Genomic DNA, 23,900 nt, shown 5'->3' with positions numbered 1-23,900 from the left:
TTTCTACAATCTTTGCAAGCTGGGTAACATTTGCTGTGGTCTGGAACAACATGGCACACAAACAACTTTGAGAAATGTAGCCAATATTACATACATATAATATGTCATGAGACATGCAAATGTAAATTAAATACACAGCGGAAACTCAATTAGCTTATACCTACAAACGAGGCATAATGACTCAATATGTACATAGTTAGCCTAAATAGCATGTTAGCATCGATTAGCTTGCAGTCATGGATTGACCAAGTATGCCTGATAAGCACTGCAGCAAATCGATAAAGTCAACAAAGCTCACCAAATGTTTTACGCACAGCATAAAACATTTGGTGGACAAAATGAGGCAAAGAAGGAGTGGCATAAAACACGTCTTTCTGTGGCAGCATTGGAGAAAATTGTAAACCTAAGTAGGACAAAACAGTGCTTGCCAAATAAAAACTCTCATCAGTGAAGCATGTTTAATATAAACAGTGGGATTTCGAACAATTAAGAAGGTTTGTGTCATGTTTGTCCTTCGACAGAAACCATAGTAAAACAAAAATAAACATTTTTTTCCATCTTTTTCCATTTTCACACATCTTTGAAGAAGCTCCAGGGAGCCACTAGGGCGGCGCTAAAGAACCGCATGCAGCTCTAGAGCCGCGGGTTGCTAACCCCCTGCATTAAAGACACAAGTCTTAATGACAAGTTGCTGGCACATGCAGGACCAATGTGTGTCCTTGGTGGAAGGTATGACGTGCTCTTCTTCCCGTCTTGCAGCTGGGCCACATCGAGGGAGACCCGACAAGACGCGGAGCCTTCCCGGTCACCTTTGTACAGTACGCTGCAGACTGAACGCTCAGGTGGTCGCCCTTCGTCTCTGGTGGTGGTCATGACAACAATCTGAGCATCTCTTCCCCTAATGTGTGTGCTGTTTATTAGGATTGTTGTAAGAAAGAAAAGCATGAGTGTTGCCAACCACCTTTCACAATAAATGCACTTTCCTCGCTGCTCCGTCACACACGATGAAGATTGTCCAGGACTCACTTTCTCCTCCTCCTCCTCTTCCTCCTCCTTTTTCTTTCAACCTGAACTGTGAATGAGCATGAGCTTACTCCGCTGATTAATAACAAGCACCAACACGACTCTTCTTCTCTGCTTTTTAATTAGGGTTTATATGATGTATGTGTGCTAAATATGTCTTATAGCCTCATTGTGTGTGCCTCCCTTAAGATGAATGTGTACAAGTATACAGTTCCATGCAAAATGACTAATTTTCTGGGCAAATGTTCAGTTGAAGTGCATTTATAGCCAGTGAAAATGTATCTTCTAGCTGACAATGACACGGGGACTTTTAATTACTCATGTTTAAGTTCTAAGTAAAATAATTTAGATACTTAAGATCAGTGTTTCCCAAATGACACATTTTTGTTCTTCACTGGGAAAAAAAATCCAACAATGGAATGATGCTGTATATGAATATAAATAATACAGAATATGACAGGCATGAATATAAATGCATTGTATGATTGCTTGATTATAAAATTGCTTCTAAGTAATTTAACTAAATGGTAACCCCCCCCCCCTCAAAAAATACTTCTAAATTTGGCCAATATTACAAAAAATATACAAATAATATACAAAAAATAAAATATTAAAATAAAAATAAATACATTTGGCCAATACTTTTTTTTTTTTTTTTAGATTAACCATTTGTTTTATTTTCAAAAATCCCACAGAATGTTAATCAATCTGATTAAAGAAAATAGAACAACTCCAACCCAATCCCAGATGTGCAATATTTAGGATATAAATGTACAGAGCAAGCGAGAAGAGATACAAATATTATATTTAAAAAAAAAAAAAAATTATAATATTAGCAACAACAGCATTGATAACCATAATATTAAGAATAACATCATTAATAGTAATTAAAAGCGATTAACTTAATTGCTTGCAATATGTATAATTTTTATCATAACTTATCATTTCCATCACAAAATATATTTACTTGTTTTCCCTCTCCCCCCATAGGCTCAAGGCCTTAAAAAAAAAGCAAATATTTTTTACTAATTTTATTTTTATTTTGGAGCATTTTCAGCTATAAAATACACATTCAACAGCCAGAAATGAACTTTAAAACAATTGCTGTCTTGTCCACCTAAAACAAATGGTAGGATGTTAGGTGCGTGTCTTGAAATAAGCATTTTAATGTAACGTAGTTGGATGTTGTGTTGCAGAGCAACTTGATACAAAGTGAATATTTACTGTGGGCATTGAACGTCACACCATGAGAGCCTTTGTGAGAGTTGCAGCTAATGCTTTAATGGTGTTTGTTATGAACTCACTGGAAACGGGAAGATTTAAACATTTACATGTGTACATAGATGGATATAAGTATGTGTGTGTTGATATTTAAATGTAGACAAGAGAGCACTGCGGTGTGGCGGGAAACTTTTTGTTTGTACAGAATATGTGTGTGAAATAACATCACTTGTCTTTATTTGTTGTTGGATCTCTTTAAATGGGAAATGAAACTGGAATAAAATGATATAAAAATTCTGTTTTGGAGAGAAGTAATTATGTGCATTGAAATATCATTGATTGAAAGCTGCTGTTGCATTAATAATACAACTGATGATGCTCTTGTGGGCTCAAGCAAGTGTTTGTGTACTATATCATGTTCTGTCAGCTCCATCCTGCACTACGACTTTGCACACACAACTCATGTCTATGTGCATATGTCATTCAATATTTACTAACTTCACTCTTGTGTGGAGGACTATAATGTATTAAATAATAAGTGATTGCATCAAACATGCAGGGATCCAATACAGGAGGAGCTGTATCTAAATACGTGCCTTAACATAGTAATAATTGCATCAGACTTCTTTTTTTTCTAAAACATTTTTAAATACTAAATATTTTATGTGGTGCATTATTATGACTATTTATATTAACTTAGGAACAATGAATATAACAATTATTAATAAAATAACTTTTAATAATAAATGCATTTAAAAAGTGCTGCTACGATGAAGCGTATTGTTTTGCAAGCGCTGCCCTCTACTGGCGATGTTGAGTCACTACACATGCATGTAAACGAACCATAATAATTCAAATTGCGACGAAAGCAAAATTCCACTCGTTTTTATTTATTTATTTCATTTCGAGCACGTCATTTATTTGTGAAATAATTTTGGTGTGGATTTGTTTGGAAAAGTTTACTTTTGTGCTGATATCAAGTATGTGATGAATCCGCCATTAGGTGGTGTTGTGAGTCTACTAATAAAGTGTGTACGAACGTGTATCAAATAATAATAAATCGATTTCACACAAAAAACTTAGTGATAATACTTGTTGTGAATATAATAAAATAGAGGTTTAATAGAATAGTGCTGAAATCATCTCGCGATCAACAACCACATTCACTACTAGTATATATGATATATGATAAATATATATAGAAATATAATTTGATCTTTTTATGCAACTAGTGTGTAACGTAACCAATCACTCTTATTGTTAACTGTCATTTTAATGTGTAGTATAATTTTTAAAAATTCAACTCTCTTTTTACGTCACACTTGTAGAAGAACCCAGAAAAGTGGGCGGGTCCTGTTGCGTTTTTTTTACAGACTGTAATCCTATTGGCTGTCAGACCTGTAACTCAAACACCACGTTCCCACTTTCCTGAAATGTGATTGGCTGCTGAGATTTCACTTTCTCCAAACCACTGGAAGCGCTCCCGGTTTCTACCGCCAAAGATGCACTTTTCGTTGAGAGAGTTCACCGCCCGACTCAAGAGTCGGTTGGTATTTATTATCTTAAAAACGTACTACTATGAGATAAACGCAGTTTTAAATACATGTAGTGCTGAGGAGTTAGTGGCTAGTTAGTGGACACGGTGGGTGTTGAGTTTGTTTTTAAAAAAAAAAGGAAATACATATTCACAAAGCGATTTTGTGTCGTTTTTTTGGCGACTGGAACAGGCGACACAAAGAAGTCGAGGGCGTTGATTTTCTCGCTGCGCTCTGCCCTTCTTTGTTTGGATGTGAGCCCTGGATGACAATCGCCCAGCCCGACGCAGCAGCAGCAGCAGCAGCAGCACGAGCAGCACCGGCGGCGGTGGTGGCGGCGGCCGTTTATTTATCATCGCGGCTGCCAAGGCGAGTGAAGCGACCCCGGGGGGTGGAGGAGGAGAAGATAAGGATTTTACACGTCCGTCATCTCCAAGCATGGCTACCCAAAGTACGGCGTCGTGCACTGGGTCCGCTCTGCTGCAGCCCATCAGCGAGATCATCAACCTCCCTCTCGACCAGGTACGACTAAATGCTTCATTTTTCTCCAACCCTTTTTTTAACCCCCCACAAAAAAAACAAAAAACCTGCTCAATATGCCGCCGTTCGCTAGCTATGCGTGCATGTGAGGCTAGCAGGACGCTGCTGAGGCGCGACGCTAACCTTTGGCAAATGTTAGCACAGGCCAGATTAAAAAAAAACATGGGATTTATGTGAGCAATACTGCTAAACATGCGAGCTAACGTGTCATCATCATTAACATGACTTTGCTGCCTACTAGCAATGCCTTTGTCTGTGTGGAGGCACCCCCCCCTCCTCCTCCCAGCCACCCTTTTGCTTTTTGCACTAATAATCTGGATTAACTAGTTACATTTCACTTACATATTCACTTTGGGGGCCCCTCTGATGATGCTGCATATGTCTACTTGTGGTCCTTGGAAGGTGACACACAAGCAAATGCATGCAAAATGCCCATGTTGGAAATCTTGGACCACAATTTGGATTACATTGCAGTAGGAGGACTTCCTGTTGATTCCATGCTCTCTTTTTTTTTTTTTTTTTTTAATCTTGCTTGCACAGTATCTTTGGTCATTATTTACTATTTTTGTTTGTTTACAATGTATCCTCCATACACTATGGCCAACATGCACAAGCTTCAATATATGACATTTTTATGCAAATTATGTAATTTTTACAATATATATTGCAGTATCCTGCAATAACGATATATATCACAATAATTGATTTTGTATATATATATATACATATATATATATATATATATATATATGTATGTTAAAAGAAGCATTTCAAAACAGTTTAGAAAAGCTCCTAATGTAAGCACTCACGTATGCGGTAACATATTCCATGATTACCTATAATTAATCTACTTGCTAATTTACTGTTAATTGTCAATTAATATCAGTGTAACATGTTTCTATTTACACTTATGTTAAAATATACAATATATGATATAAATGGTATAAATTATACCCGACCTCGGATAAGCGGAAGAAGATGAATGGAGATGGATGGGTATAAATTATAAAATTATATTATACATATATTTTTGAGATATACATGTATAGAAATGTATGTATATATAGTATATATATATGTATGTATGTATATATAGTATATATGTATGTATATATATATATACCTATAAAAAAAGTAGACTAAAGCTCGCCCATGTTGAAATATTGGACCACAATTTGGATTATAATGCAGTAGGAGGACTTCCTGTTGATTCCATGCTCTCTTTTTTTTATATATATCTTGCTTGCATAGTATCTTTGGTCAATATTTACTATTTTTGTTTGTTTACTATGTATCCTCCAAGCACTATGGCCAACATGCACAAGATTCAATATATTACATTTGTATGTAATTTTTACAATATATATTGCAGTATCCTGAAATAACAATATATAATCACAATAATTTATTTGGTATATATATATATATATATATATATATATATATATATATATATATATATATGTTAAAAGAAGCATTTCAAAACAGTTTACAAAGGTTCCTTATTTAAGTATTCACGTATGCGGTAACATATTCCATGATTTCCCGTTGTATCGTTTTCGCAAACGTATAATTAATCTACTTGCTAATTTTCAATTAATTTTAGCTGTAACTAGGGCTGCAACTAACGATTCATTTGATCGATTAATCTGTCGATTATTACTTCGATTAATAATCGGATAAAAGAGACAAACTACATTTCTATCCTCTCCAGTATTTTATTGAAAAAAAAAAACAGCATACTGGCACCATACTTATTTGGATTGTTTCTCAGCTGTTTGTACATGTTGCAGTTTATAAATAAAGGTTTATAAAAAAAAAATAAAAGAAATAAAAAGAAATTGCCTCTACAAATGTGCATAGCATAGATCCAACAAATCAATGACTAAATTAATCGCCAACTATTTTTATAATCGATTTTAATTGATTTAATCGATTAGTTGTTGCAGTCCTAGCTGTAACATGTTTCTATTTACACTTATGTTAAAATATACAATATATGATATAATCTGTATAAATTATATAAATATATTATACATATATTTTTGATGTATACATATATAGAAATATAATATGTACTGTATATATAGTATGTATGTATAGTATATATGTATGTATGTATGTATATATAGTCTGTATGTATATATATATAGTATATATGTATGTATGTATATATGTATATATGTATATATACATATAAAAAAAGTAGACTAAAGCTTGCCCATGTTGAAATATTGGACCACAATTTGGATTACATTGCAGTAGGAGGACTGTTGATTCCATGCTCTCTTTTTTTTTTTAGCTTGCTTGCACAGTATATTTGGTCATTATTTAGTCGTTTTGTTTGTTTACAATGTATCCTCCATGCACTATGGCCAACATGCACAAACTTCAATATATTACATTTTTATGTAATATATATTGCTGTCTCCTGCAGTAACGATATACATCACAATGATTCATTTGATATATATATGTATGTTAAAAGAAGCATTTCAAAACAGTTTACAAAGGTTCTTTATTGAAGTATTCACGTATGCGGTAACATATTCCATGATTTGCAGTTGTATCGTTTTCGCAAACCTATAATTAATCTACTTGCTAATTTCATCATCAATGTCAATCAATCAATGTTTATATATATATATAGCCCTAAATCACAAGTGTCTCAAAGGGCTGCACAAGCCACAACGACATCCTCTGTTCAGAGCCCACATAAGGGCAAGGAAAAACTCACAACCCAGTGGGGCGTCGGTGTGAATGCCTATGAGAAACCTTGGAGAGGACCGCAGATGTGGGTGACCCCCCACGTCCCCTATAGGGGAGACCGGATGCAATGGACGTCGAGTGGGTCTAGCATAATATTGTGAAAGTCCAGTCCATAGTGGATCTAACATAATACTGAGAGTCCAGTTCATAGTGGGGCCAGAGGGAGACCATCCCGAGGTTAATTGTCAATTCATTTTAGCTGTAACATGTTTAAGGGACAAGCGGTAGAAAATGGATGGATGGATGGATGTTTCTATTTACATTTATGTTAAAAATATACAATATATGATATCAATGGTATTAATTATGTAAATATATTATACATATATTTTTGATATATACATATATAGAAATATAATATATGTATATATACTACATATGTATGTATGTATGTATATATAGTATATATGTACAGTATGTATGTATGTATGTATATATGTATATGTATATGTACGCATGTGTATATATATATGTATATATACCTATAAAAAAAGTAGACTAAAGCTTGCCCATGTTGAAATATTGGACCACAATTTGGATTACATTGCAGTAGGAGGACTTCCTGTTGATTCCATGCTCTCTCTCTTTTTTTTTTTTATCTTGCTTGCACAGTTTCTTTGGTCATTATTTACTATTTTTGTTTGTTTACTGTGTATCCTCCATGCACTATGGCCAACATGCACAAGCTTCAATATATGACATTTTTATGTAATTTTTATGTAATATATATTGCAGTCTCCTGCAGTAACGATATATATCACAGTAATTTATTTGGTGTATGTATATATATATATATATATATATATATATATGTATATGTTAAAAGCATTTCAAAACAGTTTACAAAGGTTCCTTATTTAAGTATTCACGTATGCAGTAACATATTCCACGATTTCCCGTTGCATCGTTTTCGCAAACCTATAATTAATCTACTTGCTAATTTACTGTTAATTGTCAATTAATTTTAGCTGTAACATGTTTCTATTTACACTTATGTTAAAATATACAATATATGATATAAATGGTATAAATGATATAAATATATTATACATATATTTTTGATATATACATATATAGAAATATAATATATGTATATATAGTATATATGTATGTATGTATGTATATATAGTATATATGTATGTATGTATATATAGTACATATGTATGTATGTATCTATAGTATATATGTATTTATGTATATATAGTATATATGTATGTATGTATATATAGTATATATATATATGTATGTATGTATATATGTATATATACATATAAAAAAAGTAGACTAAAGCTTGCCCATGTTGAAATATTGGACCACAATTTGGATTACATTGCAGTAGGAGGACTGTTGATTCCATGCTCTCTTTTTTTTAGCTTGCTTGCACAGTATCTTTGGTCATTATTTAGTGTTTTTGTTTGTTTACAATGCATCCTCCATGCACTATGACCAAGATGCACAAGCTTCAATATATTACATTTTTATGTAATTTTTACAATATATATTGCAGTATCCTGCAATAACGATATATAATCACAATAATTTATTTGGTATATATATATATATATATATATATATATATATATATATATATATATATATATATATATATATGTTAAAAGAACCATTTCAAAACAGTTTACAAAATCTCCTAATGTAAGTAATCACGTATGCAGTAACATATTCCATGATTTACCGTTGTATTGTTTTCGCAAACCTATAATTCATCTACTTGCTAATTTACTGTTAATTGTCAATTAATTTCAGCTGTATCATGTTTCTATCTACACTTATGTTAAAATATACGATAAATGATATACATTATTTATATATCTATATATATATTATATATATTACAAATATATTTTTGATATATACATATATGTAAATATATATAATATATATCTGTTATACAGTGCTCAATACCGGGGTAGAGTGGAATATAAGTTAGGTCAGGAAAAAACACAAGACGATATATCGTCCCTACAAGCCTATTTCGCAGGTTTCCCTGCTCGTTATAAAATCCCCCGACGAGCAGGGAAACCTGCGAAACAGGCTTGACGGGATGATCTAGCCTCTTGTGTTTTTATATATGTATACAAGTATGTATATACAACAACAGACTATTATATTAGCAACATGAGCTGTGTAAACTACATTGCTAGCCTTACAGTCACATTTTAGCAGCATGCTCGGTTAGCTCTCGTCTGTAGAAGACTTACGGACAGTTGGCAGAGATCCAGGCTTAATTTTAAGAAGCGTAGCTAAGCTTTTTTAAAATATATATATCTTTTTTTATGGAGTTGGACGTATACACAAGACAGGCTAATCTAGCTTTCAGAGGCAGTGCATTGGGAAGGATGTTTTAGCTCCTTTTAGTGTCTCTTCTCTTAAAAGTGGAGCGAACAATTAAGAGATATTAGAATTTTACTTGTGTTTGCAGCATGTGAAATAGCTATTGACTTAAAAAAACAAACAGGTGTGATGTTTATTTTGCAGCGTGATTGCGGAACCTAGCTGAGGTTGTGCACAATCAGTGCTTCTCAATTTGGATAGTCTTTCATGTGACATTTTTCACTACAGTTGACAGTTTCTGTTTGGTATTGCCTTTGCTTCGGTCTATTTTTTGAACCGGCAACTTCTAATTGAGTCAAGATGATCTTTTTGATGTGTCCTTTTTTCCCCCCAGCCATCTCAAACGCAGCATGAGGGAAGTCGCTGGTTGTCACACCCTACTAAATGCAATAGTCACATTTCTGTTTAGCAGTGCTTGGATCAATCCAGCCTGCTATGATAACGCGTGTGTGTGTGTGTGTGTGTGTGTGTGTGTGTGTGTGTGTGTGTGTGTGTGTGTGTGTGTGTGTGTGTGTGTGTGTGTGTGTGTGTGTGTGTGTGTGTGTGTGTGTGTGTGTGTGTGTGTGTTGTGTGTTGTATTTCTACCCTCCTTGAGACATCAACAAGGAAGAGTATCTTCCATATGAGGACCGGTGAACAAGTTAGGACATAAATCATGGTCCCAATACGGAAAACCATTGCATCTAATAGAGAATGTCTCATTTGCACCCCTGGTGGTGGAATCTATCCAAATTAGGGTGGTCTCAAAAAGGAGGGATTTATCAAATTGACTGTGTCGGTTTTAAAAGTGCTCCCCCTCTGGTCAACATATGAAAGAACAAGTGTGTGTAAACATTTGAAGTGCTCCCCCTCTGGCCAACATATGTAATAAGTGTGAGTAAGAAATTAAAATGCGCCCCCTTTGGCCAAAATTAATTAAAAAAAATAAAATAAAATATATATATATGTATATAGAGACATACTGTAATAAACAAAAAACAATTGCAAACAAAAGATAAAAAAATGAATTAAAACACGTCTTTTTCTCATAATGTGTCGACTTTTTTCTTATAAAATTGGGAGCAATTTCTCATATTCTTTCTGTTTCTGTAATATTGCAATATTTTCCCATTAAATTATTACTTTTTTAATGTACAATTATTACTTTTTAATGCAAAATAGTGACATTTGTCATATAAAATTTTGACTTTTATCACAATATTGCCAATTTTTTTGTTGTTCTTGTAAAATAGTGACATTTTTTGAGTGAAATTATGACCTTTGTCACAATTTTGCCAAGTAAAATTTCGATTATTATTATTATTACAATATTGCCAACATTTCAAAGTTTTCTTTTAAAATTGTGACTTTTGTCGAGTAAAATTCCAACTTTTACCACAATAATGCACAAATGTTTTTCTCGTCAAATTTTGACTCACCTTGTGTAAAATTACGACTTTTATTGTAATACTGCCAAAATTCAAAGTTTTTCTTGTGAAATTGTGACCTTTTTCTTGTGAAATTCCAACTCATTTTTCACAAGAAGCTTTTTTATATTTCCATAGTATGTATGTATTATTAATGTTGTAAATACACATCTTTATATATCTAGAAAGGGTGGTCCTAAAGAAATAGGCATTTTTTGGAGGTGTCAAGAAGGTAACAAATACAAGAATGTGTGTGTGTGTGTGTGTGTGTGTGTGTGTGTGTGTGTGTGTGTGTGTGTGTGTGTGTGTGTGTGTGTGTGTGTGTGTGTGTATTTTGTTACCACGGGAGCGTGAACTTGACCAGCCCGATTTACTGTAGCTATGACGTCGCCTCAGTCGCTCTCTCTTCTTGATAGTTACACAAGGCCACTCCTTTTAATTTTAAATAAGACATCAATGTGCACGGTTATGAATCATTGCCTCACCCCTCATTCTAAGCTGCCTCGTAACGACGTCGGCTGTCTTCATCCGCACGTCGTAAACCTTGACTGAGTCGCTTCTCTCCTATATGTGAAGACATTGAACCTACAGCGTTCGTTCTTGAAAAATCCTTGACCTTTTGCCGTTTATGCATCCGCTTCTTCTGCCGCTTGCTGCCTCTTAGCTGCAACTTATTTTTTCTATATAAGCAAAAAGCGTAGGTTTGAAAGCTAGTGTTGAATCCTTTAGTAGAGCACATTTTGAATACGGATGTCCCGATCCGATATTGGTCTTATATCAGCAAAAAAAAAAAAAGTAGCGGATGATATCAGCTTGTATCTGAACTCTCCGATACAAGCAGTTCTGCATCATGTTTCCTTGTCCATATCTGGACAGGCAGTTAACATCTAAATGTCCTCCAATAAGCACACAAGGTTGGTCTTTTCTTCTCTTTTATAGGCTGCTAAGAGCAAGCAGCTACACAACAGCTAATCACACGATAGCACACAAGCTAGACATATGTAATAAGTGTACTTAATTGAACAATATTGCAGTCTAATGCCACATTTGTCAAAGTAATCAAGTGTCAAATATTTAATAGTTGCATATTAGTTACAGATGCACAGTCTTCAAGGCAAAAGCGCTTTTGAGTATCCAGTAACAAATGTGCGCGCATCATTGAACTTACTGCGTCCTGAGCCTAACTTAATGACTTATTGTGGCCACTAGGTGTCGCCAAAAGCACTTAAAATCCTTTTTTCCCCCTCAAAACTCGACAGTGCGCCTAATAATGTAAGGAATAAGTTTGGTTGAGCTGACTTACCTCAAAGCTATTTTATTTGGTACTTCATGTAATAAGTGTGACCAGGAGATGGCAGTCAAACATAAGAGATAAGTGTAGCCTGCACTATGATGGGTCTCAAGTAAACAACACCAACATTTTAAATGTTCAATTGAAAATATAGAACATTACACACGACGCTCAAAAATCTATCAAAATGTTTTAGTACGACTTTGTTAAGATATGAAGCCGCACGGCTTGATGTATTGTACTGTGCTTGAACATACGAGTATTATTATGGTGTGTGTATAAGGTAAGACATATTATCTGGTGTTTTGTTTCGCAATATTATGTAAAAGCAACATTTCTTACCTTCTAGTACCTGCTGATCTGTATTTGAGATCTGTGTAAATCCTGCAAAATTCCGCACCGAAGCCGTAGTCGATAAGCTTCTTCTTTTCCTCTATCTTCTTGTTATGTGACATTCATCCTCCGCTGTTGCCATTTCTAATATAAAGTAGTGTAAAGTTCTTACTTATATCTGTCAGTAAACTCAGACACATTTCCCGTGTTGTTGTTACTGAATGAGGAGATGATGCTCCGTTATTGATTTAAGTAAAGTCTGAATGTCTTTTAAAACAGTTAGCTCCATCTTTTGACAATTCTTCCACTCCCGTCCTTGCACGCTACACCCTACAACAAAGATGACGGGGAGAAGACGCTGCCGAAGGTGAGCCACGTAAATAAGACCGGCCACAAAACGGCGCATCCTGAAGCGACTGTCAGAAAGCGGCTTGAAGATGATCTGTAAAACATAATCTATACAACATTCTGACCAAAGAACCACCATTACATGTTATGTAGACCAGTGTTTTTCAACCACTGTGCCGCGGCACACTAGTGTACCGTAAGATACAGTCTGGTGTGCCGTGGGAGAACATGTAATTTCACCTATTCGGGTTAAAATATTTTAAACTAGTAATTATAATCTGAAAATAATGTGCCATTGTTGAGTGTCTGTGCTGTATAGAGCTCGGCAGAGTAACCATGTAATATTCTTCCATATCAGTAGGTGGCAGCAAGTAGCTAATTGCTTTGTAGATGTCGGTAACATGGTTTGTCGTGATCACAATATGCAGATGACAGTGTGCAGGTAAAAAGGTGTCTAATGCTTAAACCAAAAATAAACAAAAGGCGAGTGCCGCTAAGAAAAGGCATTGAAGTTTAGGGATAGCTATGCAAAACAAAACTAAAACTGAACTGGTTGCAAAGTAAACAAAAACAAAATGCTGGACGACAGCAAAGACTTACAGCGTGTGGAGCAGACAGCGTCCACAAAGTACATCCCAACATGACATGACAATCAACAATGTCCCCGCAAAGGATGATAGCGACAACTTAAATAGTCATGATTGCTAAAACAAAGCAAGTGCAGGGAATAGCGCTCAAAACTGCTACAGGAAAATACCAACAAAACAGGAAAAGCCACCAAAATAAGAGCGCAAAACAAGAACTAAAACACTACATACAGGAAGACACCAAAAAACTCAAAATAAGTCACGGCGTGATGTGACAGATCGTGACAGTACACCTACTTTGAGACAAGAGCTATAGTGCTGCATGGTTGGTTATGGTTTGAATTCATATCCAACACTTGCGAGAACGACTTTCTATTGTCAATATCGGCTACTGAGTTTCATTTTTTAATGTTTTCTGCTGGTGGTGTGCCTCCGCATTTTTTCAATGAAAAAAATGTACCTGGGCTCAAAAAAGGTTGAAAAACACTGATGTAGACCACAAGGAAGTGTTTTCAATTTAGAAAAAAAAAATAATAATATGACTCATTTGATGCACCCTATAATCCGGTGCGCCTAATCTATGAAAAAAGATCAAAAATAGACCATTCATCTGCAGTGCGTGTTATAATCCGGTGCGCCCTGTGGTCCGGAATATATTAAAAGGCAGCATAGATCCATTCCAGACAGTTAGTAACAACTACGTTACACACTATTATTCTCTGTTTGAGTAATTTTCACTTATATACGATATGGCCTAAAACCTATATTGCAATATTTATTGCAGCCTCCTGCAAAAATTATATGCATTGCTTACAAAGGCTCCTAATTTTGCTGCTGACATACGCAGTAACATATTTCCTCTATTTAATTTATTTTTATTTTTTAATCTACTAGGTAATTTACTGTTAATATCTGGTTACTTTCTATTGTTTCATCTACAAATCTGTTAAAAAGCATTTGTTCTTCTTTAGTTTGTATGCTTCACATTAGTTTTGGGTGATATTACAAAATGTGGTTAATAATCTAATACTAAGTAGTTACAAGGGGCAGTATTGGCCATACCAATACCGAGTACCGGTACTGAGTTTTTTTAATCATTGAGTGATTAAAAAAACAAATTTATGATCATAAGTTAGCAAAGCTAATGATCCTTCTTATTTTCTGTCAATTTTCTGTCTGACAATTTTCTGTCTGACAATTAATTATTATCCATCCCTCCATCCATTTTCTACCTCTTATCCCTCTCGGGGTCGCGGGATTGGCTGGAGCCTATCCCGGCTGCATCCGGGCAGAAGGCGGGGTACACCCTGGACATGTCGCCACCTCAACGCAGGGCTCATTATATTAGTGATCAATTTCCCGATGTTGTTTACGAACATATCAACAGTCTTTGAGACATTTATTCTCATCTCGGGTGTCTCGCGGCCTGCTTAGGGAGAGCAAGTCTACCTGTTGGTTTACGTGTATAATACTTTTAGATCCCGACCTGTCTTTTTACAACTTTTTTTCTGGGGAAAAGGGACAACTCTTTTATATTCATATTGTTAATATTGGCATATTTTAGAAAGAGTTATATATTTGAGACAGTGCCGCCATACCGGTATCTTTTGATGTGCCTTTGCTATAGCCAATTGCTTTTCTCAATGCCTGACGGGCACAACATAGGGCATTCTCTGCTTGCATTCCCTTTGGCCCAACCCCCGGCCCTTGCGTGTTTATGTAGGCTTTTCTGACGCACAACGACACAACACAGCAGACTTTTCAAAAGAATATGGCGGCTACGGTGCCGAGTGATGCAATGCTTTGGTCAGCGACTGCATTTGGCTATTGGTGATTGACTACAGCTTTATTTACACGTACAGCAATTTGCTTGAGAACCTATATCTCTCCTTGTCGCGACTTTATCACTAATCCCATCTGTTTATGTTGTTCAGTTCTTTAGCACAGCAGCTATCGATAGCTCTTCTATGCAGCTGGGTGTGTCAAATGTTCAGCTACTCCTCGGCTTGAAAGTGCATCTCCCCATAGCTCGTGCTGACTAACCTAGTATAGCAGCTTGTTGGCGGAAGAGTAGTTTCAAACTGAATAACCAACGGCCTTCACCGCATTGAGCGAGTAGAAGCTCCGTCTATTGTATCCCTGCGCACATGCGTGAAGCTATAAACCTAATATTAATGAACAAAATTAAAGAAAACTGCTTTGACATAGTAACAGCTAACTAATTACCTTATAACAGGGGTGTCAAACTCAAAGACAGAGTGGGCCAAAATTTAAAACTGAACAAAGCCGCGAGCCAAGGTTGAACAAATTAACCTTTTAATAGGGACCCAAACAAGTTTTGCATTGAATATTGAACAAGCAAGGCTTATATAACTTTATAGTGACATGCAAAATCAAGTTTCTAATAATAGTAATAATAATTCAAAAATATCAATGGCATATCAAATACAATTTAAATAAAAATGTAATGCCTCGTTTCTATTTGCAGCCTTCTGAGGTAAATATCAAAATAAACTTTTTCCACAGGCTAATAATACATTTGAAAATAAAATAACAATAATGAATGGATCAAACATTCAAGCCTTGAAGTAGCAAGAGAAAGTGCATAAATAAAACGTTAATTATTGCTCAGTTTGCTACACTGATTTGCTTTAGCACTGAATATGGAACACGCAACGCTTATATAACTTAATAGTGCAAAATCAACTTTCAAAAAACAAACGAAAAAACATCAATGGTATATTAAATTACATTTAAATAAAAAATTGAATGCCTCTTTTCTATTTGCAGCCTTCTGATTTAAATATCAACATTAACTTTTTCCACAGGCTAATACATTTTAAAATAAAATAACAATGAATGAATCAACCATTCAGGCCTTTTTACTGCTCAGTTTGCAACACACTGATCTAATCTGATGTGCCCAAGCCAGATACCTGCCATCTTTTCTGGGATGATAGTTCATTAATGTCAGGGCTCAGGTGGGCGGGGTTTGGTGGTAGCAGGGGGTGTATATTGTAGCGTCCCGGAAGAGTTAGTGCTGCAAGGGATTTTGGGTATTTGTTCTGTTGTGTTTATGTTGTGTTACGGTGTGGATGTTCTCCCGAAATGTGTTTGTCATTCTTGTTTGGTGTGGGTTCACAGTGTGGCGCATATTTGTAACAGTGTTAAAGTTGTTTATACGGCCACCCTCAGTGTGACCTGTAAGGCTATTGATCAAGTATGCTTGCATTCACTTATGTGTGTGTAGAAGCCGCATATATCATGTGACAGGGGCCGGCACACTGTTTGTATGGAGGAAAAGCAGACGTGACGACAGGTTGTAGAGGACGCTAAAGGCAGTGCCTTAAAGGCATACCCCCAATATTGTTGTTCGGGTGGAAATAGGGAGAAATTCGGGAGAATGGTTGCCCCGGGAGACTTTCGAGAGGGGCACTGAAAATCGGGAGGGTTGGCAAGTATGAGTATTAGTATTATACAGCGGCACCGCCGCTGTATAATACCGGCGGGCCAGCTCTAATGTTAATTTGATATTGCCTCAAGGGCCAAATGAAATTACACGGCAGGCCAAATTTGGCCCGCGGGCCAGAGTTTGACACCCATGCCTTATAAGAATAAGCAACATGTTACGTTAAATAATCTGAGTACTCTCAACACCAGTTATCTAGCTACAAAACACTTAGGCAACCTTAATCAGTTTGCACGTTTTGTTTAAGATACAGGTATATACGGTATATCCCCATTCGGCCTAAAATTACAGGGATATCAGTTTTGATCCATGTCGCCAATCCCTACAGGTCTTTATGGTATGTCATGAAAACACAAGCTTGATCTGCGACCGTGTCATTTGGTAATAAAGGTCCCTTGTTTCTGTTCCTGAAGCCCCTGACTTGGGACCGATGATCCTATTTAAATCCCCTTGAGTCCAGTCAAAGTTTCTCCAACCCTCTTTTGATTTTAATTGTCTGTCCTTTGGGGAGTCTTGTACCGCCAATTGATTTCTTTCCCCCACGGTTCCTGCTAATGGAGTGTGGCTGGCTGCTTATTATAATCATTATTACTATTATTATTATGAAGCAAGTATGTGCAATTTCTCCCTAGAAAGCATGGGATGCCATCAGTGGGGTTGACAACAGATCCAAAACAATTTCAAACAATTACTAGTAGTTCCTCTGAGGATTGTTAGCTAAGCATAATGTGATGAATGAGTCCTGATGGCTGCCAGTGCTAAAACATCTACCACAAATGATGACGAAAAAGAAAAAAAATATTACTTTGAAATGGTTACGGCTCCATCAGTTTCAAAGTTTATCTATACTGTATATCAGGAGCACTGTGCTGCAAAAACGTCAAACATCTGTGATGAGACGGAAGTGCTCTGCTGTTTTTAAGGCTTACCGTATTTTTCGGACTATAAGTCGCAGTTTTTTTCATAGTTTGGCCGCTGGTGCGACTTATACTCAGGAGCGACTTATGTGTGAAATTATTAACACATTACCGTAAAATATCAAATAATATTATTTAGCTCATTCACGTAAGAGACTAGACGTATAAGATTTCATCGGATTTAGCGATTAGGAGTGACAGATTGTTTGGTAAACGTATAGCATGTTCTATATGTTATAGTTATTTGAATGACTCTTACCATAATATGTTACGTTAACATACCAGGCACGTTCTCAGTTGGTTATTTATGCGTCATATAACGTACACTTATTCAGCCTGTTGTTCGCTATTCTTTATTTATTTTAAATTGCCTTTCAAATGTCTATTCTTGGTGTTGGGTTTTATCAAATAAATTTCCCCAAAAAATGTGACTTATACTCCAGTGCGGCTTATATATGTTTTTTCCCTTCTTTATTATGCATTTTCGGCCGGTGCGGCTTATACTCCGGAGCGACTTATACTCCGAAAAATACGGTAATTGAAAAAGCTAGTCTGAATACTTATCTTATTAAACCATTTGTAACCTAATTTTACCTTCAATTTACCTTCTTTTATTTTCTTCTACCTTCTATTTACCGTCTTTTTTTTTTTTTACAATCTGTTTATTATTTTCGACCATTTTAACCATCTATTTACTTTCATTTACCTTCTGTTTACCTTTTTAACATTCTTTTATCTTATATTGACTTTTTTTTTTACCTTCAATTCATATTTTCCCTTTAAATTACTTTGTTTTACTTCTTATCTACATTCTATGTATCTTGTTTTAACTTCTTTTACCATATTTCACCTTATATTTACCTTCTATTTTTCTTCTTTTACTCTATTTTCCATCTGTTTTTTTTTGGTTAACTATTTTTTTCCCTTTCACTTAACTCGTTTGACCTTTTTTCATGCGGTACGTATTTTATAAATTTTTATTGTTTACATTACTAAACAAATAATGGAAGCAAAATAAATAAATCAAACCATATTTCTAATCGAATTAATCAATTTATCGTTGAAGCCCTATTAAAGTTAAAGTTAAAGTACCACTGATTGATTGTCACACACACACTAGGTGTGGCGAAATTAAGGACCTACTTCAAAATGCTTTTCAAAGATTGTCTATTTTAGAAGAGCATGTTGCTGTTTTTGAGGACCAACTGCAAAATCCTAGTCAATCATATATGACAGGAGCATGTGCTGCAGGAATAACACTAGCTAAAGATCCTATCAATGACAGGGTCACTCTTAAGGATCCACTTTAAAAATAGCAGTCAAAGATCATCGATATGACAGGACTCGAGCTGTTTTTAAAGAATCACGAGTCGTAGATCCTCTACATGACAGGGGCTGTCTGCTGTCTTCAAGGACCTCTATATGACAGGGGCACCCTTTTGGTTTTAAGGCTCTACTTGGAAAAACACCATTCAAAGATCCTCTGTATGAAAGGAGCACAGCAGTGGGTTGAAGATGGCTAATACAAATTAGAGCCCCATGCATATTCATCAGTGTGACTTTGCAGCGTCTCTTGTACTGCCGTCGAAATCTTTGAGACCGTTGGTGCCGACTGACCTTCACGGGAGCAGAGAGATTCTCTACGTGTCCGCCGAGCTTTTTTTTTTCATCTGCAGTTAATAGTCGCTCTGAGTATTGATCGGCCTTCGAGGCGACCTGCACTGTCATTTGGAAATGTGGCCACTGTGTTTTAAAGCGATTGCCAGTGTCCACACCTTCTGACATCGATTCCCCTCATGCACATCGCAGGTACGGGAAATGGAAACAGTATTTGTAGATACACTCAAATGATTTTTTTTGTAAATATAGCCTCCAAATGGGTGAGTCCATCTAATTGAATATGCATTATCATATTCCTTTTTAATTGTCAAGACTGTACCCTAAGAACAATAAACAGTGAAACCTCAATGTATGAACACAATTGGCTCTTGAACTTGATTTGTAAACACAAAAGTGTGTATAGTGAAGCAGAGTTCCCCATAACAATCAATGTAAACATGGATCATTTCTTCCAGCCTCGACAAAAGTCCCTATTTTAGTCAAAAACTGTGCACTATAATGTGTATATATACTATGTGTGCGTGTATATAAATATATATAAATATGTATGTATGTACCATGACCCGATTCCAAATAAGCGGTTGAAGATGGATGGATGGATTTATGTATGTATATGTATGTATATATATGTGTATATATATATATATGTGTATGTATGTATGTGTGTGTGTGTGTGTGTGTGTGTGTGTGTGTGTGTGTGTGTGTGTATATATGTATATCTATATTAGATATATATATGTATATATATATATATGTCTGTATACTGTATATATGTGTAAAAATGTGTTTATAAATGTGTATACATATACATGTGTGTGTATATATATATATATATATATATATATATATATATATATATATATATGCATACATACGCTCATGCATATATTCACGTTTCATCAAATATATATTACCGTTGTTCCCCTTGGGAAAACTGGGTAAAACACGGCACACTGGCAAAGCTTAACCTATTGTTGGTATAACAATCTACAAGGTTTAAAAAGTTTGCTTATCTTTCTTCCCCTCTTTTTATCTGCTTTCTTTTGTAATTCAAGAAAAGAAAAAAAAGTTATCATTACATATATGTAATGTTGCATTTGAAACAATTGTATTGTTGATGATAGAGATAATTATTGTTATTATTCATTATCAATAGTGCTATTTCTATTGGTATTTTTATTGCTTCATTTGTAGTGCAATAATGTCCATTGTCATTTCTGTGTTATTACTATCTACTTCACTAAATGTTGTTTTGCTATCTCTGTTCTTATCATATTTGTACATATCGTATTTGCTGATATTGGTCTGTTTTGTCTCTTTGTCTTATCCCCCTTTGTCCCGCAATTTCCCCCTCTGTCTTCCTTTTTTTTACTTCTTTCTATTCCCTCCTGCTCCGGTCTGGCTGCGCCAAACATTAATATAAATCCATTTAATAAAATCTAATTAAAATAAGGCAGCAAGAAAAGGATACCACACTTCACTGTTGTAAAGTAAATCTGTACAGCAAATATGGGCATCTACAATATGATTTTCCTGATTAGCTGGACAGGACAAAAAAAACCCCTTCATTTTCCCTCGTTTCATTTCCGTGGAGTCTCGGCGAGCGCACTGCTGTTTTTAGATGGCGACATGGACAATATTGGAGACAGACTCATTTGTCTCACACTAAAAGTATAGAGTGAAGGAGAAAACTATCTGATGTTGCTTTCATTTTCTTAATACAGTGTCTATCAGCTGCTGTGACTGAGAGTTAATGAGGTGAGGAAACATGCAGCAGGTGATGTGTCGTGAACGTTGCCACAACTTGTTTATAAAGTCTTTAGTTTGTTTACTGGGATGCTCAGGCGTCCTTTATTTAACTGCAAACGTTATCAGTGTTCAAATAACATAAATACTAGCTATAATGTTTTGTATTCTCATCGAATTGAACGCAGGCTGTGAAGATTCTGGATTCGACTCGAGAGGTATCACTCCTGTTTATTTTTGTTGGCCGAACTGTTGCACTGAACCACTTCGTGTTGTTAGAAAAGAACAAAGCGTGTTTATTAGACTTTATTTTCATTAGCCAATCTGCTTTGTGTTTAAAATTGATATCAAAAATTAAACACCATGTTTTTATTACATTACTTGTAGGTTTGTTGAAGTCATAGTTATTACTTTTAAAAAACATTCATGTGACATAGCATTTTGTTAACCTTTTATTGTTATAGTTAATTCATTAACGACATATTTCTGCTCAAACCCTTAATGGCTCTGTCGTAATATAGCATGTACATATAAATCTATGTAAGTTAGAAAAAATGGATCCACCAAAATGTAAAAATAGAGATAAAGGCATCATGTAATGAGGATAAAATGACATGTTGATACTGGTAATGAACAACAACACAAATATTTGTCTTTGAATATATGGCTAACGTTTATCTTTAGCCTTTTTATTAGATATTGCATATTACATGATTGTGCCACGTTCCCAACTCCGAAATCCAGTTTACCTAACATAATCAATAATCGTGATTTCAACATAGATAAAAAAAATCATCTTAATTATTATTTTGATCTCATAAATGAACACTATTTTTTTATCTGTATGGACAACAAGTGTAGTTATGTCTTATGGCCATCAGGTGCCACTTTAATTGTTTGTCTTTTATATCCATAAGGTGCTATCTTGCATAATTTTAGCATTTATTTTTTATTTATTTCTTATTATTTTGTTATTGCCATATTACTTTGTTTATAATGCTTGTGTTGCTTTCATATGCACATTCAATGTCTACCTGAGGTCAGTGAAACTGTGTTCTTATCTATAATAATGTTTTTTCTACAAAGGAAATAATTTTAAATGTGTTGTTGGTGTTTTTAAAAAAAATAAAACTTGGTTATAAGATTTATATATGTGTATATATATATATATATATATATATATATATATATATATATATATATATATATATATATATATATATATATATATATATGTGTATATATATATATATATATATATATATATATATATATATATATATGTGTATATATATATATATATATATATATATATATATATATATATATATATATATACATACCGTATTTTTCAGACTATAAGTCGCAGTTTTTTTCATAGTTTGGCCGGGGGTGCGACTTATACTCAGGAGCGACTTATGTGTGAAATTATTAACACATTACTGTAAAATATCAAATAATATTATTTAGCTCATTCACTCACGTAAGAGACTAGACGTATAAGATTTCATGGGATTTAGCGATTAGGAGTGACAGATTGTTTGGTAAACGTATAGCATGTTCTATATGTTATAGTTATTTGAATGACTCTTACCATAATATGTTACGTTAACATACCAGGCACGTTCTCAGTTGGTTATTTATGCGTCATATAAAGTACACTTAATCAGCCTGTTGTTCACTATTCTTTATCTATTTTAAATTGCCTTTCAAATGTCTATTCTTGGTGTTGGGTTTTATCAAGTAAATTTCCCCCAAAAATGCGACTTATACTCCAGTGCGACTTATATATGTTTTTTCCTTCTTTATTATGCATTTTCGGCCGGTGAGACTTATACTCCGGAGCGACTTATACTCGGAAAAATACTGTGTGTGTGTGTGTGTGTGTGTGTGTGTGTGTGTGTGTGTGTGTGTGTGTGTGTGTGTGTGTGTGTGTGTGTGTGTGTGTGTGTGTGTGTGTGTGTGTGTGTGTGTGTGTGTGTGTGTGTGTGTGTGTGTGTGTGCGTGCGTGCGTGCGTGCGTGCGTGCGTGCGTGCGTGCGTGCGTGCGTGCGTGCGTGCGTGCGTGCGTGCGTGCGTGCGTGCGTGCGTGCGTGCGTGCGTGCGTGCACATTATGTATATACTATATATATATATGTGTGTGTGTATGTATGTATGTATATATCTATATATATGTATGTATATATATATATATAAGGGCTGTTAATGCATGTGATTAATAAAAATAGATTATCGTGTTATCAAATATGAGTGAAGATTAAACACATCCTGGGTAAGGCTGAACCCGTAAGACAAGCACATTGTCACACAATTTGTGATCATGATTAGAGGCGGCCAATTTGGCTTCAATACAGAACTTTAGGTAATACTGATGTAACTTGTTGGTATTGCGGCGACAAACGTTCACATCAAGTTTAAAATACCATCTTAAAACAAAACATGTACTCGACAACAAGCAGAGAAGAACGCTACGCTGGCAGAAAAGTACCACACTTAAGTTAAACATATGCCTTTGCAAAACGGACGGCCTCCTCATGTAAACCACTTAACATCTGTGAAGACCAAGTTCTACAAAAAGATGTCATTCATATCACCACAGATGATCCGTCTTACAATACCTTGGAGAGGCACAGTTACAACAAAGATGAACAATCAATCAATCAATCAATCAATCAATCACATTTGACTTATTTAGCCCTCAATCACAAATGTCTCAAAGGGCTGCACTAGCCACAATGACATC

The 23,900-nt window shown here is 35.1% G+C and overlaps 2 protein-coding genes across 4 annotated transcripts in view; both read left to right on the top strand.

The window, feature by feature from the left end:
* asap2a (ArfGAP with SH3 domain, ankyrin repeat and PH domain 2a) overlaps nucleotides 1-2,541 on the top strand; it is a 109,154-nt gene extending 106,613 nt beyond the window's left edge. For all 3 annotated transcript variants that reach the window (XR_009816001.2, XM_061968342.2, XM_061968341.2), the window contains one exon: nucleotides 760-2,541. Coding sequence is in view for 2 of the 3 variants with exons in the window: in XM_061968342.2 (XP_061824326.2) it covers nucleotides 760-834 (75 nt within the window). In the remaining variant the exon portion in view is untranslated. The remainder of the gene's footprint in view (nucleotides 1-759) is intronic.
* Nucleotides 2,542-3,769: 1,228 nt separating this feature from the next.
* The window catches only part of mboat2a (membrane bound O-acyltransferase domain containing 2a), a 129,824-nt gene continuing 109,693 nt past the window's right edge, over nucleotides 3,770-23,900 (top strand). The window contains exon 1 of the mRNA XM_061968347.2: nucleotides 3,770-4,301. Coding sequence (XP_061824331.1) covers nucleotides 4,218-4,301 — 84 coding nt within the window. The 5' untranslated portion in view covers nucleotides 3,770-4,217. The remainder of the gene's footprint in view (nucleotides 4,302-23,900) is intronic.

Source organism: Nerophis lumbriciformis, linkage group LG08 (genome assembly GCF_033978685.3).
Source record: "Nerophis lumbriciformis linkage group LG08, RoL_Nlum_v2.1, whole genome shotgun sequence".
NCBI classification, from domain to species: Eukaryota; Metazoa; Chordata; class Actinopteri; order Syngnathiformes; family Syngnathidae; genus Nerophis; species Nerophis lumbriciformis.
The sequence above is the reverse complement of the archived record's forward strand: the minus strand, read 5'-3'. Positions and strand labels throughout refer to the sequence as shown.